Source organism: Miniopterus schreibersii (assembly GCF_964146895.1).
Source record: "Miniopterus schreibersii genome assembly, chromosome: 10".
Lineage (NCBI taxonomy): Eukaryota > Metazoa > Chordata > Mammalia > Chiroptera > Miniopteridae > Miniopterus > Miniopterus schreibersii.
Genome location: NC_138110.1, coordinates 79,190,486 through 79,209,086, shown reverse-complemented (window position 1 = coordinate 79,209,086; position 18,601 = coordinate 79,190,486). Strand labels below are relative to the sequence as shown.

The 18,601-nt window shown below is 49.3% G+C and overlaps 1 protein-coding gene across 1 annotated transcript in view; it reads left to right on the top strand.

Annotated features, from left to right (window-relative positions):
- Window positions 1–9,248: 9,248 nt before the first annotated feature.
- Window positions 9,249–18,601, top strand: part of CD226 (CD226 molecule) — a 28,627-nt gene continuing 19,274 nt past the window's right edge. The window contains exons 1-2 of the mRNA XM_081149424.1: window positions 9,249–9,298; window positions 9,605–9,940. Of these exons, the coding sequence (XP_081005550.1) occupies window positions 9,253–9,298; window positions 9,605–9,940 (382 nt within the window). The 5' untranslated portion in view covers window positions 9,249–9,252. The remainder of the gene's footprint in view (window positions 9,299–9,604; window positions 9,941–18,601) is intronic.

Sequence of the window (18,601 nt, the reverse complement as noted above, 5' to 3'; positions counted from 1 at the left end):
TGGCCAGGTCAGATTGTTTATGTAGGAAAAGCTACCACATTTTCCCCTGGCCTTGGTTTTTACCATATATGCATGTCATAATACGTGCATTTAAAGTATATATAGTATTTTAGATATATTAAAAAAAAAAAACAAAAAACCCGGCCGGGCGTGGCTCAGCGGTTAAGCATCGACCTAGGATCCAGGGTTCGATTCCTGGTCAGGGCACATGCCCGGGTTGCGGGCTGCAGCCGATCAATGACTCTCTCATCATTGATGTTTCTCTCTCTCTCTCTCTCTCTCTCCCTCTCCTTTCCTCTCTCTGAAATCAATAAAGATACATTAAAAAAAAAAAGTATATGTAGTATTTTAATATGTATTATCTTTTTATATGCACACGCATATCTGACATCAGACTCCCCCGGCAAGCTGAGCTTCTGCCGCAGGTCTGGTTACTCCTTTTGCTGACTCACTTTTCAGCAAGAGGGAGCTGGGGCCGCTCGTGTTGCCCAGAGGCCCAGCCACGTTCCATTAGGCTGTGTGTGGGTTTATGCAGAAGCCTTTACTTTAGTGTATTCCGGGGACCCAGGAACTAACTCCCACTGTGGGGGAGCACGTGTTCTCTCCGACCTTGGCTCCCAGGCATTGGCCTGGATCACCGGTTTAGCCACTGTCTTGCACCCGGGATAACCGGTTTAGCCATCCACCGGCACTTATGTGGGATGACCAGTTTAGCCACCGTCTCCTGGAATCGGGCTGCTGGGGGTTGGGGTCAGGAATGTTCTTTTCTCGTCTAGTGGCATGAAAACCTCTAGCCCTGAAAGTCGGTCATCCCGGGCCTGCCTCTGAACTCCCGATTCCTGCGGAATAAAGCTCGTGGCCGTTGTGGAGTTGGAGTTGGTGTCAGGGTCGGGTAGTGGAGGCCCCTCTCCACTTCCTTCGGTTAGAACACGCTCTGCGATGTGCGTTCACACTGGGCTCTTGCTGACCCGCACAGTGCTCTGTGAACACGCACACGCGCCAGGCCAAGTGCTGAGGGGAGCACCTTCCACTCCCCCGACCACCTTTCACCTGTGGTGTTAGCATCTACTAACAGTGGTCTCAGCCTGTAATTTTAGGAGAAGCTGCAAAGTAATGATGCAAAAAATATCGATGATTGTTTTCTCTACTTAGGAGCTGAATTTGTTTTTTTGTAAAGAGAAACGTAGGTGACCCTGAGTGCAGTCTGCTCAGGAGAGGCCGGATAAAGGGGTTCCCCACTCCCCTGCTGTCAGAGCGCCGAGCTGGTGCCCTGGGGACCCGCGAGGAGAAGAGGCGGGAGGCAGCCAGCGGCGGTCCTTCCAGCGCAGGAACATTCCCGCTGCGTTCCTATGCCTGCCAGCAAGTGGTGACGCTATAGGGTGTTTCTGCTTTTGAGCTGTTGAGAGGGCCCTTAGTTAGGGTCACTAACCAACGCGGGGGCTTGGTCCATCTCTCACTGGTGGGCAGTACTCCCTCTGCCCTGCTCACTGTCCTGCCTCCCTCCTGTCTCCGGGTTGGAGCATTTAGGGCGGCTTCTCTCTGGAGGCATAAGGCAGTTTATTTGTCTCAGGAGGATTTTATTGTTTGGGATTCATTACTGATCGTGTGATTTTTAAGCATTTCCCCTGTGTGCTGAGGAAGATTATGGAGCTTCCTGTTGGGGGGAACTATGCTGTGTTCCGGGGCCAAGACCTTGGGGTGCCTGTGCCGCCGTGGGGATGGGTACAAGCTAGTGGTGGGGCGCTTTGCAATTAGCAAGGCTGCCAGCCCTCAAGAGCCCCCAAGAAGGAGCCAGAGGAACCAGACAGGATGGTCCCGAGAGAGAAACAACGAGAACTGTCCATTTTCCCTCCCTTGGTCATGGCAGTAGCTTTATTATGGGACGGGAGTGACACAGGGTGAGGTGGTGATGGGGGGGGTGTGTGTTTGTGTGTGGACGCTGAATCAGGACGTGCTTAGGGAAGAAAGTCATTTGGGAGAAGTGTTTATGTAGATCTGAATTTTGTGAGTCAGAGAGCAGGCGAAACAAGTCCCCGTAGACCTGAGCAGCGTCTGCCGTCACGAGGGGCTCTGGCTCTCACCCCACGTGGCATCAGGGTGGACAGGGACTGCTTCGGCCGATGCCTGTGGTCAGTGCAGGGCCCGGCCCACTGAGCCGTTCTGAGAAAGAGTTGGCCGGGGCCAGGAAGGCTTGTCCCTGGGTTTGTCCCTCGGAACCCTGTGCATCTGGGATCAAGGCTTCTTTCTGGCTTATTTGTTGGAGACCGATGAGGCCAAAGGACAAAGGCCACACTGGACACGAGAGGGACTCGACTGTCATCAGCGTCCAGAGCGCGTGGTGACACCTCCCAGGTGGAAGTCATCGGGTTACCTGCTTCCAGCAAGTCCAGGCCCGAGCCCACACTGCGGAGGAGCCCCTGTCTGTGCACTGAAGGGACATACTCGCTATAGTAAGAGATGCAGCAGAGAAATGGGACGTGACACAGGAAGCCGTACACATTTCAGTAAGATCCACCCAGGGGCTAGGGACTCACAGGAGGAAAACCTACCCAGCCTCGGGGGTTCAGGAAGCGTGTCCTATAAGGGACATCCGAGCTGGGACCCACTGACGGGGCAGGATGGGAGACGTCACGGAGCCCCATGTGCAAAGGCCCTGCCAGTGCTGTGCTGCAGCTGCCGGCCGCAGGAGCTCGGGAGAGGAGAGCCCGCGGGTGTGGGGCAGGTCACGTCCTGCGATGACGGCCCTGAGGAATGGGGAAGCAGGGAGCTGGCCGGCGGGAGGGGTCTGGCGCACGGAGGCCACCTAAGGAGGAAGCCCTTCACCAAGACGCACCGGAAAAGAGGCTTGGAGCCAGCGGAACTCTCCCGGCTCAAGGTCAGTAACCTAGAAAAAGGGGTTAAATGTGGCTGGGGTCACACTTTTTGTTGTTGTTCACCCTCACCTGGGGATATTTTTTCCATTGGTTTTCAGAGAGAGAAACATTGACGTAGAGAGACACACCGATGGGTTGCCTCCCGCACGCGCCCGTTCAGGGTCCGGGGAGCAAACCTGCAACCCAGGATTGAACCTGCGACCCTTCGGTGCGCAGGCCGATCCTCTAGCCACTGAGCCGGGGCAAGGCCAGGCTTTTAGAAGGAATAGAGTGCAGAGTGGGGGCCGCCGGTAAAAAGGTCTTAGAAGATGCAGCAGGAAGAGAGCTTTGGGCAGAAGCTGCGATTAGCCGCGTGGTTGATCTCGCTAAGCCTGTAAGCTCGGTGGCGGGTGCAGCTGGTGGCAGGACGTGACGTGAGGCCCCCTGAGTCCGTTTCCAGGAGAGCTGTACTTAGAGTGGGTCTGCGGGTACGGTCCTGGGGGAGGGACAGCTTATTTTACCAGCGTCTGGGCTTTCACCTTCCTTCCCTCCAGAAGGACGGAGCAAGATGAACTCAAGTAAGAAACGTTCACTATCAAGATAGTGCCCTAGCCCTGGCCAGAGCGCTCAGTGGTTAGAGCGCCAGCCCGCGCACCAAAGGGTCTGGGGCTTAGTTCTCAGTCAAGGGCACGTGCCTGGGTTCCAGGTTCAGTCCCTGACCCCGGTCCTGGTCTGGGCACATTTGGGAGGCAACCAATCGATGTTTCTCTCTCATATCGATGTTTCTCTCTCTCTCCCTCCCTTCCACTCCCTCTAAAAATCAATGGAAAAAATATCCTTGGGTGAAGTTTAAAAAATAAATTAAAAAATAAATACTATCCTACGTAAGGTTTGGTGAATTTTTCCTGTAACGGGTCAGAGAGTTGACATGCTCAGCTCTGTAGGCCACATGGCCTGTCGCAGCTACTGGTTACAGCACAAAGCAGCCACTGACAACATGAAACATGAGCCCAGCCGAGTTCCACTAATCCACGTCCCGAGGAGGCTGCAGGCGGCCTGCAGGACATCGTTTGCAGGCCTTGTGCCAGAGGGTCCCCACTGGACCCAAACTCAGGTCTCTGCTTTGAATGCAAGTGTGTTTTTACTGGTGCCTCAGAGGGGCAGGTCTAGGACTTCCCAAGGTCTAGGGCATCGCAGTCCAGGGGACCCCACACGTCCCTCATTGGAAACATTCTCCTAAGGAGACACTTTGAGGCAGGGGCAGAAACCTAGGCGGCGAGGTTCCAGGCGAAGTCTTCCTAGAAGGAGGCATGAGCCTCCTCACACCCATAACCTTCCCAGCCCCGGTCATTCCTTCTCAAAGGTCACACAGGCTCTGCTCCAGCACGTCGGTAGCTGTCTGAAGAAGTGAGAAGTGCGACCAGAACAGCCCCGTGGTTCAGCAGGTGCGGGCAGGCGGGCTCGGGCAACAGCGTAGAGACTAGACTCCTGCCCACGTTCAGAAAGGGTGGAGACACTGGGAAGGTGGGACACACCCAGGGAGCAGTAGTGAAACCGGGCAGGTAGAGACGTCAGTGCACCCGGAGGCCTCACCCGCCCAGGAGCCGTCCGCCCGACGAGAGCTCGTGGATGAATCCGCGCCGGCGTGGCTCGCTGAGACATGCCCAGCAGGAGAGAACTCCAGCAGTATTTTGATTAATGGCTTCCTTGAGGATGAAGCTCTTTTATACAGACAGCTCTATTAGAAAAAAACCCTCAAGCCAAAATCCCTCCATAAATCATGCAAAAAATGGCGCCTACACAACAGAAATAGCCCAAGCGTGCTCTCTATTTGTCTTTGGTTAGATGGTGATAAATAGGGCTCGTCCTTCGCAAAGCTGTAGCAGCTGAACTTCACCTTCGGCCACACGTCTTCCTGCACCTTCCGCGTGGATCTGCGACCTCCCTTGATTTTAGTCACTTCGAACGGAAGGGCACTTGCACTGTCTCCGTCTCTTAGCTCAGCTGGCTTTGGAGGCCTTGGGAAAGAACGGGGTGCTACAGGTTATTACCAGTTAGTACCTGTTTTTCAGTAATTCACCCACATACCCGATTCCTTACTCCTGGGAGGAGGGGCTCAGTGAGGAGCTGGCTGTAGGAGCCGCTGAGGGTGGAAGATGCTGTTACATCTCATTTCTTTTAGGACCCATAGCCCGTGTGCTGCACTTGTCCTCTCTGTCCCTCTGTCCATCCTTCCTCTCCATCTGCACCTCTGCCACGTTCTACCCAACGCTTAACCTCTCTCTTTCCCTGCACCCCCTCCCCCCCCACTTGAGATACAGGTGGATGGACAGATAGGTAGATGTGTTGTAGGCGCGGGAACGGCCCTGGGTGTTAGGCCCGCGGGCTCACACGGACCTGGGGTCAGCAACCCTGGAACTTGGGTTCTGGCTAGGAAAGAATTCAGAGCCAAGACCCGAACTACAAGAGAACATTTATTAGGTAAAATTACAGAGGTGGAAGAAGTAATTCCTAGAAGAAATGGGCTTAGGAAACAAGTTATAGAGGCAAAGGAAGGGCCCTCGGGGCTTGGGACTGAGGAAGCTAATGGTACCGCACCTGGGGTGGGGAAAGGGAAAGACAGAGACAGGCTGCTCCCAGGAGGGAGAGGGCTGGGTCCTCAGGGTTTTAGCTTAGGGGAGGTCCCAGGGGAAGATCTCATAATATTCAGCAGCTTTCCAAGTGTGTCGTTTCAGGGTGTGGTCTCCACTGATTGATTGGCTGGTGCCAGGGCCGGGACCTCATCCAATGCAGCTGGTCCTGAGGGCAGCTGTGGCTGGTTTTGTTACTTTATTGGGCCTGGAGTGAAACACAACTGAGGCCTAGATGTTATCTCTATGGAGAGGAGGTCAGGGGGTCCAAACCACATGACCAGAGATATGCTAGAGAAGGAAAGGCCACCCTGGGGGCGAGGTCCCACCCTACAATTGTCCTTACTAGGCTCCCGGGGCTTTGCACCTGGTGACCTTCCATACCTGGTCCAGCGTCCTTGCTCTGCTCATATCTTTCTAACTGCCTAGCACAGATGGGTGTTTTGGCTTTTGTTTAATGAGCATTTAATGATTACTTATATCAGGAATCATTGACAACTTGGACTGATCTTCTGGGTTATTTATTTCCAGCTGTTATAAATGTGACTCGGAGTGTCACTGTTGTCTTTTCCAAGTCCCCTGGGCAATTCTATATGAATTTATTTACTTATTTAATTTATGTCTATTATTAAAAGTATTACAGATGTCACCCTTTTTTCCCTCCATTGATCCCTTTCACCCCCTTCCCACCTCCTCCTCAGGCTTTTACCGCACTATTTGTCTGTCCATGGGTTATGCATATTTGCATATAAGTTCATTGTTTAATCTCTTTCCGTGCCTGACCCCCCTTCCCTCTGAGATCCCTCAGTCTGTTCCATGCTTCTTTATCTCTGGACCTATTTTGTTCGTCAGTTTATTTTGTCCATTAGAGTCCACATATGAGTGAGACCATGTGATATTCTTCTTTCTCTGCCTGGCTTATTTCACTCAGCATAATGCTCTCCAGGTCCCTCCATGCAGCCTCAAAGGGTAAGAGATCCTTATTTTTTACAGCTGCGTAGTATTCCATGGTATAAATGACCCACAGTTTTTTAATCTTCTCATCCACTGATGGGCACTTGGGCTGTTTCTAGATCTTAGCTATTGTAAAAAGCACTGCTACGAACATAGGGGTGCATTTTCTCTCTCCAATAAGTGTTTCTGACTTCTTAGTATATATTCCTAGAAGTGGGATCACTAGATCAAATGGCAGTTCCATATTTAATTTTTTGAGGAATCTCCACATTGTTCCATAGTGGTTGTATCTGTGTAGATTGCTTTTCCCCTTGTAATTTAGATGCCTTTTATTTCTTTTTCTTGCCTAATTGCTCTGGCTAAAGCTTCCAGTACTATGTGAATAGTGGTGGTGCATGTGGACGTCCTTCCCTTGTTCCTGATCTTAGACGGAAGCTTTCACCACCAAGTATGAGGCCAGCTGTGAGTTTTCCATAGATGCCCCTTGCTAGCAGTCATTCAGGTTCTCTGAGCATCAGTTTTCTCACCTGCCATTTCCCCTTTTCTTGGCAGGCCCATTCCTTGACTTTTCCTATCATCTCTGGAAGCATTTCATTTCCTCCTCGGTCCCAGCTTCAAACAGGAGCCCCCATAATGAGCAGCCCTGGCTCCTCCCAGGCCTCTAACTGGAGCCGTGGAAATGGATTCCTCCTTATGCTCCTCTTTGAGTTGTCTCCCTGCTCTAGTTTGGCTTTTTTTGCTCTCCCATTGCTCTTCCTGGTAGTTTTTCATAGGAAATGCCCCCTATTGAACCAGTGGGTGTGGGCTCTGTTTTCCTAACTGGACCCTGACTGGGGTCATGGAGTCAAGGACGCCTATCGTTGTTATATCTCTGTGTGATCAATAATGGGTAATGTCCCTGTAGTCGGCCCATCTCTTTTCCTCTCCATGGGAATCTTCAAGAGCAAGCCGCCCACCCGCTCGCTCAGGTCACAGTGATGGTGTCCTAGGTTTGGTAATCCTTTCTGCTTCCTGCTGATCCTGTCTTCATGCAGCCCGGGATCTGGTGCCCTCTTCCCATGACACCCGCTCAGACCTATCAGAACGAACTGTTCCCTCTCTGGGATGTTGTAAACCTCGGTCAAATGACTTGTATAGCAATTACCAAGTTTTATTATAATAAGTAGCTTCTTTAATCTGCCCGACTCAATACATTATGAGTGATTTGGGGGCAGTGATTGTCTCGTGCTGGTATTTTCGGGGCCTAAGCAAGATACCCGGCACAACACAACAACATTTTCAGCAAATTGTTTCATCGACTTACTTACAAAACAGAGATAACAGGTATGTCATATAACTATCACAAAGCTGTTACAAATAATATCATCGATGCCAAACTCGTTGGGAAATAGAATGTTCTGTAAAGATAGCTGGCGCCATACATTATTACGGGGACTCATTACGATGTTCTGATTACCATGACATTGCTGATTACACATTTGATGAGAAAGTTCCCACAGTAGACTGATGTTAAGCAGTGAATAGCTGCTGATAACTTTGGAGTGAACCACATGGGAGGCTCAGAGTTGGCACTGGGTAGAATTGTCCTGAGTGGTTCTGTCCCCCTTGTTCCCAGTTTTTACCCTCCTGTTATTTTGACACTCTCGTCAGGGCCAAAGGCATTTGTACAGTCCCTCTTGCTATAGAGGCAATACTGTGTTTTTACGCTGACATGGTCATATGTTCCTAGCAAGTTCTTAAGAAACTGAACTGCTATTTTACAAGAGGTGAAAGGGAGCCATGATGAACCAAAGAAATCAGCCACGTGTTGAGACTGCACTGTAATTACATAAGATGTAACGGCCGGGGGACACTGGGTGGAAGGGACCTCTTCATACTATCTTGGCAAATTCCTGCAACTGTATAATTTTTTCAAAATAAAAAAGTTAAAAAAAATCAGCTACAACGGTAGATTTTGGACATGCCCTGAGCCACGGTACTTTTCTATCTAGAGGGCTGTCTGTGGTTCCTTCATCACCCAAAGCCCTTGCCGTGCTCAGCAAAGGAAGGCCCCGCCCGATGAAGCTGCCAGATCCCCAGCCACAGGCTCCTCCCTTCCCCCTTCAGTCTCTGCTCCAATCTCAGGTCCTCAGTAGACTCCTGGGCCTTTCTCTCGAAGGGAAATGCTACTCACCCTCCCCTATCCCCACATCCCTGCTGTGTTTCCCTCACGCACTTACCAAGAACTTGCTCTACTTTGTTTTCCTTCGTCTCCTCCCACTAAAATATAAGTTCACGATGGCAAGAATTTTTAAAAAAATGTCTTTATTGATTTCAGAGAGAGGAAGGCAGAGGAAGAGAGAGATAGAAACATCAATGATGAGAGAGTCATTGATCGGCTGCCTCCTGCACGTCCCCTGCTGGGGATGGAGCCCTGACCGGGAATCAGACTGCGACCTTCTGGATCCTAGGTAGATGCTCAACCGCTGAGCCACGCTGGCCAAGCGCAAGAATTTTTAAAATTTAATTGATTGTTGTATCTGCATTGCCTAGAGAAAATGCACTCAGCAAATGTTTGTTTGGTGAATGAATCTTTGTAGAAATGAAAGCTTGAAAATAAGCTGTTTCCCTGAGAGAGAAGCAGTTCAAATCTGCCCTTCTTTATGTAGAACAAAGCTGGCTTTGAAGCGCAGACCATTTTCCTGTGTTCACACTTCAGAAGGAGAAGACACCATTGGTAACATCTGAGAGGCAGGAAACCACCTTGCGCTGGGCCTCCACGTAGCACAAGAAAAGTTGTCTTTCTTCCAGACCAGCCTCCCACGTGCTCACCAGAGATGGATTACGTTACCCTCCTCTTGGCTGTTCTCCATGTGTACAAAGGTAAAGATAATGTTTTCATTTAAAAATTGTACTCCTTTTTGCTTTTATAGTGTGACATGTTCAGAAATTATAATGCTCTATCGTTGGCTTAGATAATTGTCTACTTGTGCAGAAAAATGGAACGTTGCAAGTGCCTGTTCTTAGCAGTGGAAACCGCTTTAGATGGAGGTTAGATGGTTAGATGGCCTCTACCATGATCTCAGTGGCCCATCTTTCTAGGTCTTAGAAAGCCTAGAACAATCTTAAGACATCTGTTTGGTGTTTTGATCAGAAAATGTAACTGAACAAGCATGATGCATATTTCAGCCCTAGGTGAAGAGCTATTTTGGGACACAAGAGTCAAACTTGCAGAGACGATGACTCTGGATTGTGCGTATCCATTGTTGGGCACCTTCACCCAGATGGAGTGGTTCAAGATCACGGCGAAGAAAGAGTCCATAGCCATATTCCACCCTGTTTACGGTACGGTCATCAGGGAGCCCTATGTCGACCGGGTTCACGTGTTGAAGTCAACCCCGGAGCTCAAGGACACGGTGCTGGCCTTTTACAATGCCTCGGAGGCTGACCTTGGCTTCTATTTCTGCCTTCTTGAGACCTTCCCATTTGGACGTTGGGAGAAGGTGATACAGGTGGTCCCGCCAGGTAAGCGCACATTTCATTCCCCTTTGTGCCGGCATTATAGAATCGGCGGCATTCGATTCTATAAAGCCCAAGTAGAAGCAGCGAAATACTTTATCATGTTTTGTGATGTTTTCCGATTCCATTTCTAGATTCTGTGGCTATTGTTTCAGGGGAATGAGACTATGAGTTAACTTTGTTTTTCTTAGTGTGCTATCAGTTTTGAGTAGAAGCAGCACCTCACAAACTTGAATGTAGCAGGAGAAAGCACAGGCCTTACAGTTTCTTGGTGCTGTTGACCCTACATCAAATTGATGCCGGCAGCGTTTGGGTCCAGGAACCCATCACCTTCCTCCAGCCTTCAGCCCAGAGTTGAAGCAGAAAGTAGATGCTTGATTCTGGATAAATGGTACTCTCAGTGCAAAATTATGCTAGGGTATGGCTTAGCTTCAGAACAGGCATTGCTCAGTTAGTAACTGATTTAGAGAATTTACGGGTAAGGATGGCTGCATTTATTTACTGCTTCTGGGAAAACATGCCCAGGCAACTTGGGAAGTGACATTTCAAGGCTGCCCTTTTGTGGCAGAGTTTGTGGTGGAAGTGGAGGTGCAAAGAAAATTACTGTAACCACATGTCTCTCTGGCCTAAGTCAGTTAAAGCAAATGTAGTGGTATTTAGGGAGATGTCCCCCAAAATGGGTCGCCTACCTAAAACACTTGATGGCCTAACTCTTGTTGGGTGCTTCTTGTGTACTAAGTGAGCAAGTGTCATCTCATGTAGTACGTATGAAGCACCGTGGGGGAGGCCATGTGTTCCCATTACACAGATGGAGAACCTGAGACCCGGGTCATTAACTCAAGGCTGCTGAGCTGCCAAGTCGCAGCATCAGGGTGAAGCCAAGAGGTGCTTCAGAACGTGCAAGAAATGATCTGAAGGGAGCTGGACTCCAGCAGAGACGACCAAGGAGGCTCACGGGAGGGATAGGTTGTGCTGGGCCTTGAAGACAGGGAAGGAATTTTTTAAAAATAGAGACTGGGGTGAGGGGAGGAAAGAAAAGGGCGTCTTCGGGGATCCTGATGGCATGGAGAGGGCACAGGGGAAGTTTAAAACTCATGCACAGCACAGAGAATGGACATCACACTGGAGCTCAGAGTTGAGCAGAGCTGAGTTCTCACCCTGGGCTCTGAGACCTTCTCTGTCACTGGAGGTGCCCTGAGAGGTGACCTCAAGGGTGAGAAAGAAACTGTGAAGGTGGGACCCTCTCCCTGCTGGCACTAGCTAAAGGGCTCAACATATGATACGTAGGGGTCCCAGGTAAGATTTTATTTGGTAGATTGTTTGTTAAAGAGGAATTCAAGCTCGCTGTGGCAGGGGGATGTCGGGGAGGAGCCCAGGAAGTTGGGACCGCTCCATCTCGCTGTGCCTAACGATTTGAGCCTCACTCTGCAGTGCAGACCATTGAAGTCACTGGGCGATTTTCAGAGGGAGACGCGTAATAAACCCGTCCTCCTCACCACCTGGAAGATGAGGCTGGCCGCGGCCCTGTGGGGAGGGAAGAGCTTAAGGGCAGGTCAGCCGATCGCATTTTGTGGGTTGGAACACTTGTCTGCTGCTGGCCGATTGTAAATTGGTGCCTCTATTGTATTATTGCTGTTGGTAACACGCAGGGCTCTCCAGAGACGCAGAACCAGTGAGGCGTGTATGTGCATAGAAAGAAACTTATTGTAAGGAGTTGGCTCATGTGATTAGGGAGACTGGCAAGTCCAACTGTGCATTGTGGGCCGACAGGTGTACACACACACACACGCACACATGCACACGCACACGCACACGCACACACACACGAGTAAGGAGGGCTCTGTAAGATGTTACATTTCGGTAGTTTTTTATTTAAGAGAAAAGGTATTGTACCTATAAGAAACAGTCAACTGATGAAACAAACATTTCAAAGGCTTGGGGATCTCCCTCCTTAATGAAGTAAAATAGTCTATAGAGAAGGCAGGCGATAAAGGCCATGTTAAGACTCGCGGGAAGCCAGGCTGTGGGTCCCGCCCTTCTCAAGGGTGAAGTGACTGGGAATGGAGCCCAGGCTGTTTCTGTTGACTTGCTTTCCATTGGTGAAGGCCCGGAGGGGCAAGCTGGAGGGCACACCCCCCCGCGGGAGTCGGCTCTCGGGCTTCGGGGTAAAGCTCCGTAATCAGAAGTCGGAGCGAGAGAGAAATGAAGAAACCACCTCCAAAACAAGGCGCACGTGGACTCACACACGTGAGCAAGTGCGGTAGCTGGTGGCTGCGAAGGCGTAACGCACAAGCTCGGGGCCACGTTGGGTTCTGGGGGGCCGTGCCCTCTGTTTGCCCAGCTCAGTGCCCGGGCCTCGCTGCCATGCGCTTCTCTGCGGCCTGTGCGCCAGCGAGGCCCCGCCTTTCACCCTTGTCGCTCTAATAACACCCAGAGGATGCCTTTGGCTTTACGCTTGCTGCTGGACGGCCCGGGGCAGTGCAGAGCTGGGGTGCCACTGGCTGTGATTTTAGCCGTAGCTGCTTGGTTTCCTGCCCAAACCCTCCCGCTCTTGGACTAGATGTTTTCCTGTCCCGGGCCCCCGGGCGCGGGCGTGTGGCGGGTGGTGGAGAGCCTTCCCTCGGACTCTTGAAGGTGTTCCTAGCGCAGCTGGGCCGGACCAGGCAGCTCGCACCCCGTGTCTCCACCACAGCCGCTCCCTCCCGGCCTCCGTGCAGACTGCCAGCCACAGCGCGGGGAGCCCGGTTCCTCTTCAGCGAGGGCGCCACGGTGTGGGCGCGAGCGTGGGTGGGGATGTGGCTTCCTGTGCAGCAGCCCACGCAGTAGGTGGGAGAGCTCAGCCCGCAGCCGAGCTGCCTCCGGACCTTCCCCGGCTGCCTCCTCGCAGGTGGAGCTGCAGGCGCCGAGCTCTGTTCTCCAGCTTCCCTCGGGGAACTTCTCTGTGGGGCCCGGGGGTGGGTGTCGGGACCTTACAGGAATTTGCCCCTTGACAGATCACCACGGTAAGGGAGAGGACGATTACATTTGTGCATTTGATAAGATGAAAATGCTGGGTTTGAGATGTTTAAAATGAAACAAGCAAAAAGGAAAGTGAGTAGCTGGAGAAGGGAGGCAAGGCAAGCCCCCCGCGAGCCGAGGCCTGGGCCCTGGCCCGCTGCCCCGGCCAGTGTCGTGCAGTTTAGCTGCAGCTGCTGGGATCACGCTGAGCTGTGCTTTCCGTTCCTGGGCTTGTGGAGACTGCAAGCAGGGGGCTTCTCCTCTCATTCAGAAAGTTTCTGAAGACATTGAAGGTTTGGAAACGGTTGAGAATTTTAAGACTATCAAGTCGATCCTTTAGGGATCACCCCACAATGATTCCCTCAGGCGGCATCTCTTCTACTCACTCCAAAGTCATTTTAATTAAATTAGCTCAGCTGATAGGGTGTCTGGCGATTCCCATGAGAGACTGTGCACAACCCGATAAATCTCAACGTGAGAACATTTTCCCTGACTTCACCTGTTTAACCAACTTATGTTTTATATAAAAGTCCTCTTCAGAGAGAGAGAACAGGCCAGGCCACGCTCCGTAGAAGACGGGTGTCGGAGCTCTCTGAGGATGGAGAGATGCTATGAAGCACTCACATTGAATAGCTGTAAAGGGCCTACGTGGGTCACACATGCTGACATCAGTGGAGTGGTGATTGTGGCTGATAAGGCCTGGGCATGAATCCTGTGGGCATTTAAGTGCATCATTTAACTAGCAGAGTATTTAAGAAACCACATTCTCATTTCAGCAGACCTAAGGACATACGTGTCCCATTTCTTGGCAGCCTACATGCAATCCTACACGCCCCCAACATTGACATTTCCAGACCAGCTTAGTGAAGGCGTGTGTGTTCTCTGTGTGTACAGGGCAGTTTCCTTCTTGATGCAGAAAGAACCTGAAACTTCAGAAAGTTCCAGGTTGCCCACCAATCTGTTCTCCTAATGGGCAGAGCAGCTATTTTCCTTTACAAATGGGTGCTACAGCCGGAAGCTCAGTAGTCCCCTCTTAGCCGCAGTTCCCTTTCCCTGCCATTAACTGCTGTGTGAAAATATTAAGTGGACATTTCCAGAAACACACCGTTCATCAGTGTTACACCGCACACGGCTCTGCGGAGTGTGATGAAATCCCTCCGTCCAGCTCTGCCCCACAGAGGATGCGAGCCCTCCCTTTGTCCATGTCTGCGCAAGGCACACACTCCCCACCCACCCATCAGTCACCAGTAGCTGCCGCGGTTGTCAGAGGGACTGTCCTGGTGGCGCAGTGCTTGTGTCCCACGGACGCTTATGGGAGCCTGGCACTAGGCCCCAGTGCCCACGGGCCGCCGTCCTCAGCCCATCTCCTCATGTCTGCTCTGCGTCATCTCACGTCATCACAGGAAGGGTGAGGGCAGTGCAGTCAGAGCAGGAGGGAGACGCAGTCACTTAGCTCTGTCACAGTGCCTTGTTATAACTGTCCCCTTTTATTAGCTATCTTTGTTCATCTCTTACTGTGCCTAATTTATAAATCAGACTTTATCATGGTATGTATGTGTAGGAAAAAACAGAGCATATATATCGGTTTCAATGCTATCTGCAGCTTCAGGCATCCACTGGGGGTCTTGGACCGTATCTCCTTCAGAGAAGGGGGAAACCGCATATCATTTCTCATCTGAGACAGCCAGGGGATTCCATGATTGTCTGAGAGAGAGCTGGGTAACAGTGCGTGAGACAAATGAGACTGCTTTGCCTGTCCTTGAAGCTCATAATATCATATTTCTTGAAATATCTCTTTATTATCTTAAACCCCAGAATTGGTTCCTAAAAGAATGGCCATTTGATAAGACGGAATCATTTCCAACAACCGGCATTGTGTTTTGTTGTGCGGTTTTATACTCAACACTGTCTGACTAATATATGTTTTCAGTGAAAATAGCAGAATTGAACCAAAGAGCAAGTTTTTCAACATTGTTGCTCAAACACTTTGAGGCATTAAAGTCTGCTTTTTATTGGATGAATATTGATAATAGTAATTTTAAAAATCGTGTGAACCCTCTCTAAATCCATTGGCTAGACATTTGCCTTTTGCTGTGAGGTAAATGAGTGAGAAGGTTTTTGGTTGTCGGAAGTTTCCAATTAGGTAAACATGTGGATCAAGCCCCCCAATGCAGGGTGGGACTTGTCACGTATGGAAGAGCGCTGGGACTTGAGAGGGGACGGACGTTACTTCCAGCTTGAGGGAACCGTGGAGGTGTCTAGAAGGAAGACACATTGTGAACAACATCGCGTAGAAGGGAAACACTCCTTGTATTTGGGACCTATGAAAATGCATTTGGTCACAGGTGGAGGGGAGGGAAGGCCAGTGAGTGGAAGGTCGGGATTTGGGGCTTTGTTTGGTGACTCATAAAGTTCTCCAATAGTGGACGTCACACGTTGGTCAGAGTAGCAACCGTTATTTGGAGCCATTACTCCAGTGCCTCTCATTTCAGGAACGGGGCAAGTTTTCTTAGCTGTCTCTCAAGGGTGAGTCATATGTGGAGTGAAGGAATATTTAAGGGACAGAAAAGGCACAAGCAAAGCCAGCATCGCCCTCCCCCTGGTCCCAACAGTGTTGGGGAGCACAGAGCTTGCACTTGGGGGATTTCATTAGGAGTTTGCTCCTTAAGAGTTTGCTCAATAAAATAGCAAAAGGATGGGGGGTGAAGGACGGGAAGTGATACTTCCATAGAAAATCGTCAGTATTGGCCCCCTATCAGGACATAGGAAAGATGATCATTCCAAACACGATTAAATGGGACAGACCCACCTCCTATGAGTACCTTCCAGGAAGTAAAAAGTCCTTTCCCTCACGGTGACATTTATAGCCCATAATATGTAAAACAGAGTTTGAAGTATTTCTTTGGCGTAGATTTATTTCCTAAATAGTTTAATTATTTATACCTAGTTTTATTCTAAAAAATAAGTAGAAGAGACTTTTTCCCCTAAATATATTCTTTCTATGACTGTTGGTAGAAATGGATCTACCACTTTATACTGATTTCATAAGTTTACTGAGAAACCTTGGTCACTCATCCTACTAGTTTGTTATTTCTCCACCCAGATTAGTTGAGTGTCATTTGCGAGGTTTGCCATCATGATTTATCAGCAAGTTACACGCAAATATATTAAGTTTAGTACACCCATGTTCAAAGAAGGGTTATTCATAACAGCCAAAAGGTTGAAGCAACCCAGGTTTTCACCAAGGGATGACTGGATAAACAACGCGTTGTATATATACACAATGGATTATAATTCAGCCTTAAAAAGGAAGGAAATCCCACCACACGGTACAGCCTGGATGGACCTTGAGGACATTGTTCTAAATGAAATTAGCCAGACACACAGGGCAGATAAGTGCACAAATCCGGTGTAGGGCGTACTTAGAAACATTAAATCATGGAAACAGAAAGTAGAGCGGTGGTTGCCGGGGGTGGGGAGGGGGTAGTGGGGAATTGTTTAATGGGTAGAGAGTTTCAGTTTTGCAAGAAAGAAGAGTTTTGGGGACCAGTTGCACAATAATATGAATGTGTTTAACACTTAAAATGGTTGAGATAGTAAATTTATGGTACGTATATTTTACCACAGTTTAAAATATTTCACATATGTATTTGATATTGAGTTCAGTTACAGGACTGATTTATGGGCGTTTTCAGGTTAACAGTGATCTGTCTAGAGCAACTCCAGCTATCTGTCTCTTGCTTTTTGTCTTTACGATGGTAAGAATGAGGACGGATCTCTTCTAGCTGGTCCCCGTGACATTCGGAAAGTCCCTTCGTTTTTTGAGCTTCGGTTTGTTCATCTATAGAATGGGAATAAGAATATGTGCCTATGGGCAGCCTTGAGAATTGACGAGATGATGTGTGTACCTAGCACGCAGCAGGTGCTCAGAGCATGGCTGGTCCATTGAGTTCACTCTCGCTCCGTGCTTCCTGAGGGACGAGATATTCTCGTGCAGTGGAAGTTCAAGAGTATTTCCACAAACACATATCACCACGTGCCAGGGGATGGGGGCAGGTAGAAGAGGGTAGAGGGGGCTAAATGGTGATGGAAGGAGACTTAGCTTGGCTGGTGAACACACAATGCAATATACAGATGATGTTATGGGACTGTACACCTGAAACCTGTATAATTTTATTAACCAGTGTCACCCCAATAAACTCAATAAAAATTTTTTAAAAAGGTCGAGTGCAGATAAATTTAAGGAGCCCACCAGTTTTGGGATAATATTTTCTCTGAGTTTTATGGTATCGGCTCAGAGGTCTATAGAACAACCCAGGTGTCCACCTTCTAAAATGTGCAGTTTCTGTAGCAGTTGTCAAGTCAGACGTGATGTCTGTGTGTGTCCTTTACAAACAATGCTGTGTCTCTCTTCTAGAAGCTTTTTTTCTTTGTCAGTCCGAGGCCCAATACTCCACTGATGTTTATTGACTGACCTCTTTCCACCCTGAATCCTATGTGTTGCTTCTACCAAGCTTGTCACTTTTTTGCAAGTTTCCCATTAATCTACTTAATTTTTCTTCTATGCCTCCAGGATTTGTGGAGATAAAGTTATGGATTTCTATTGAGGGAGATAGAGACTTCACAGGGGAACAGCAGATTTAAAAGAGGCCAGAGAAGATGAGTGAGGAGGGATAAAAGGAACCTTTTAGCAGTTGCTGCTAAGAGACTTGAAAAGCCTCAGTAGGGCTCTTGCCAGTGGGAGTAGCCTGGACCTGCGCCTCCACCCTCCGCCCATCTTCCTGCCCCCTCCCCAGCTCTGAGCTGTGCTGGCTCCCAGCGCCTCTAACTCTTACCAGCTCCCAGCACTTCAGGCTGCTTTGGGGTAGATTTAGGTGGACGGTGAAGGGCCCCAGGCACCTGCTTTCAGCACATGTGTCCTCAGAGTGTCCCAGGTCTCAGTTTCCCGACTTTAAGGGGTTAGTGGAGACGTGTGTCTGAGACGCTGTTGAAAAACAGCATTTGTAAATCAGGCCTCGGGCCCTTCAACAGGAATCGTTCCTTTTGCCCGCATCTCTGTCCAGTGTAAAACACGTATAGACACTCAGCAAGCACTCAGGGCCATCCCTCTTAACAATGAAATGATTTTCCATTCCTTATTGGGCCCGTATTAATATTTGAAAAATAATATTTATTCTTCTCATTAGAATACGTTTAAACTTTTGCAATAAATTTTCCATGCCTTTAATGCAGTTACAAAAACCATCTGAATGCTTATTTTTCCAGGTACATATCCATGTGAGTGCTCCATTTAGTCTTTGACAACTGGTCATTCATCATGGCGAATTTCTCATGTCGATGTAACTGGTAATAAGGGCTAGTAGAAAGAGTGAGGATTCTTAGTGCTCCCTTAAATGTGATTATCCAAAGGCAGAAAGGGGATCTTGTCTTATATTTCTACACACACACCCACACGCACACATACCACCCAAACCAAACCATGGTAATAAGAATAAAGAATACCATGGAGGCACATTATGCTGAAGAGCACTGGATACAATTTGGAGAGTGTAGGCCATATAATGTTTGAGCCCTTAACTTTGATTTATAGTTACTTAGGTTGACTAATGAGCAGAGAGGTCACGTAAGGTCATGTTCACAGGTTAAGGTAACGGGAGCCCCACGAGGCTG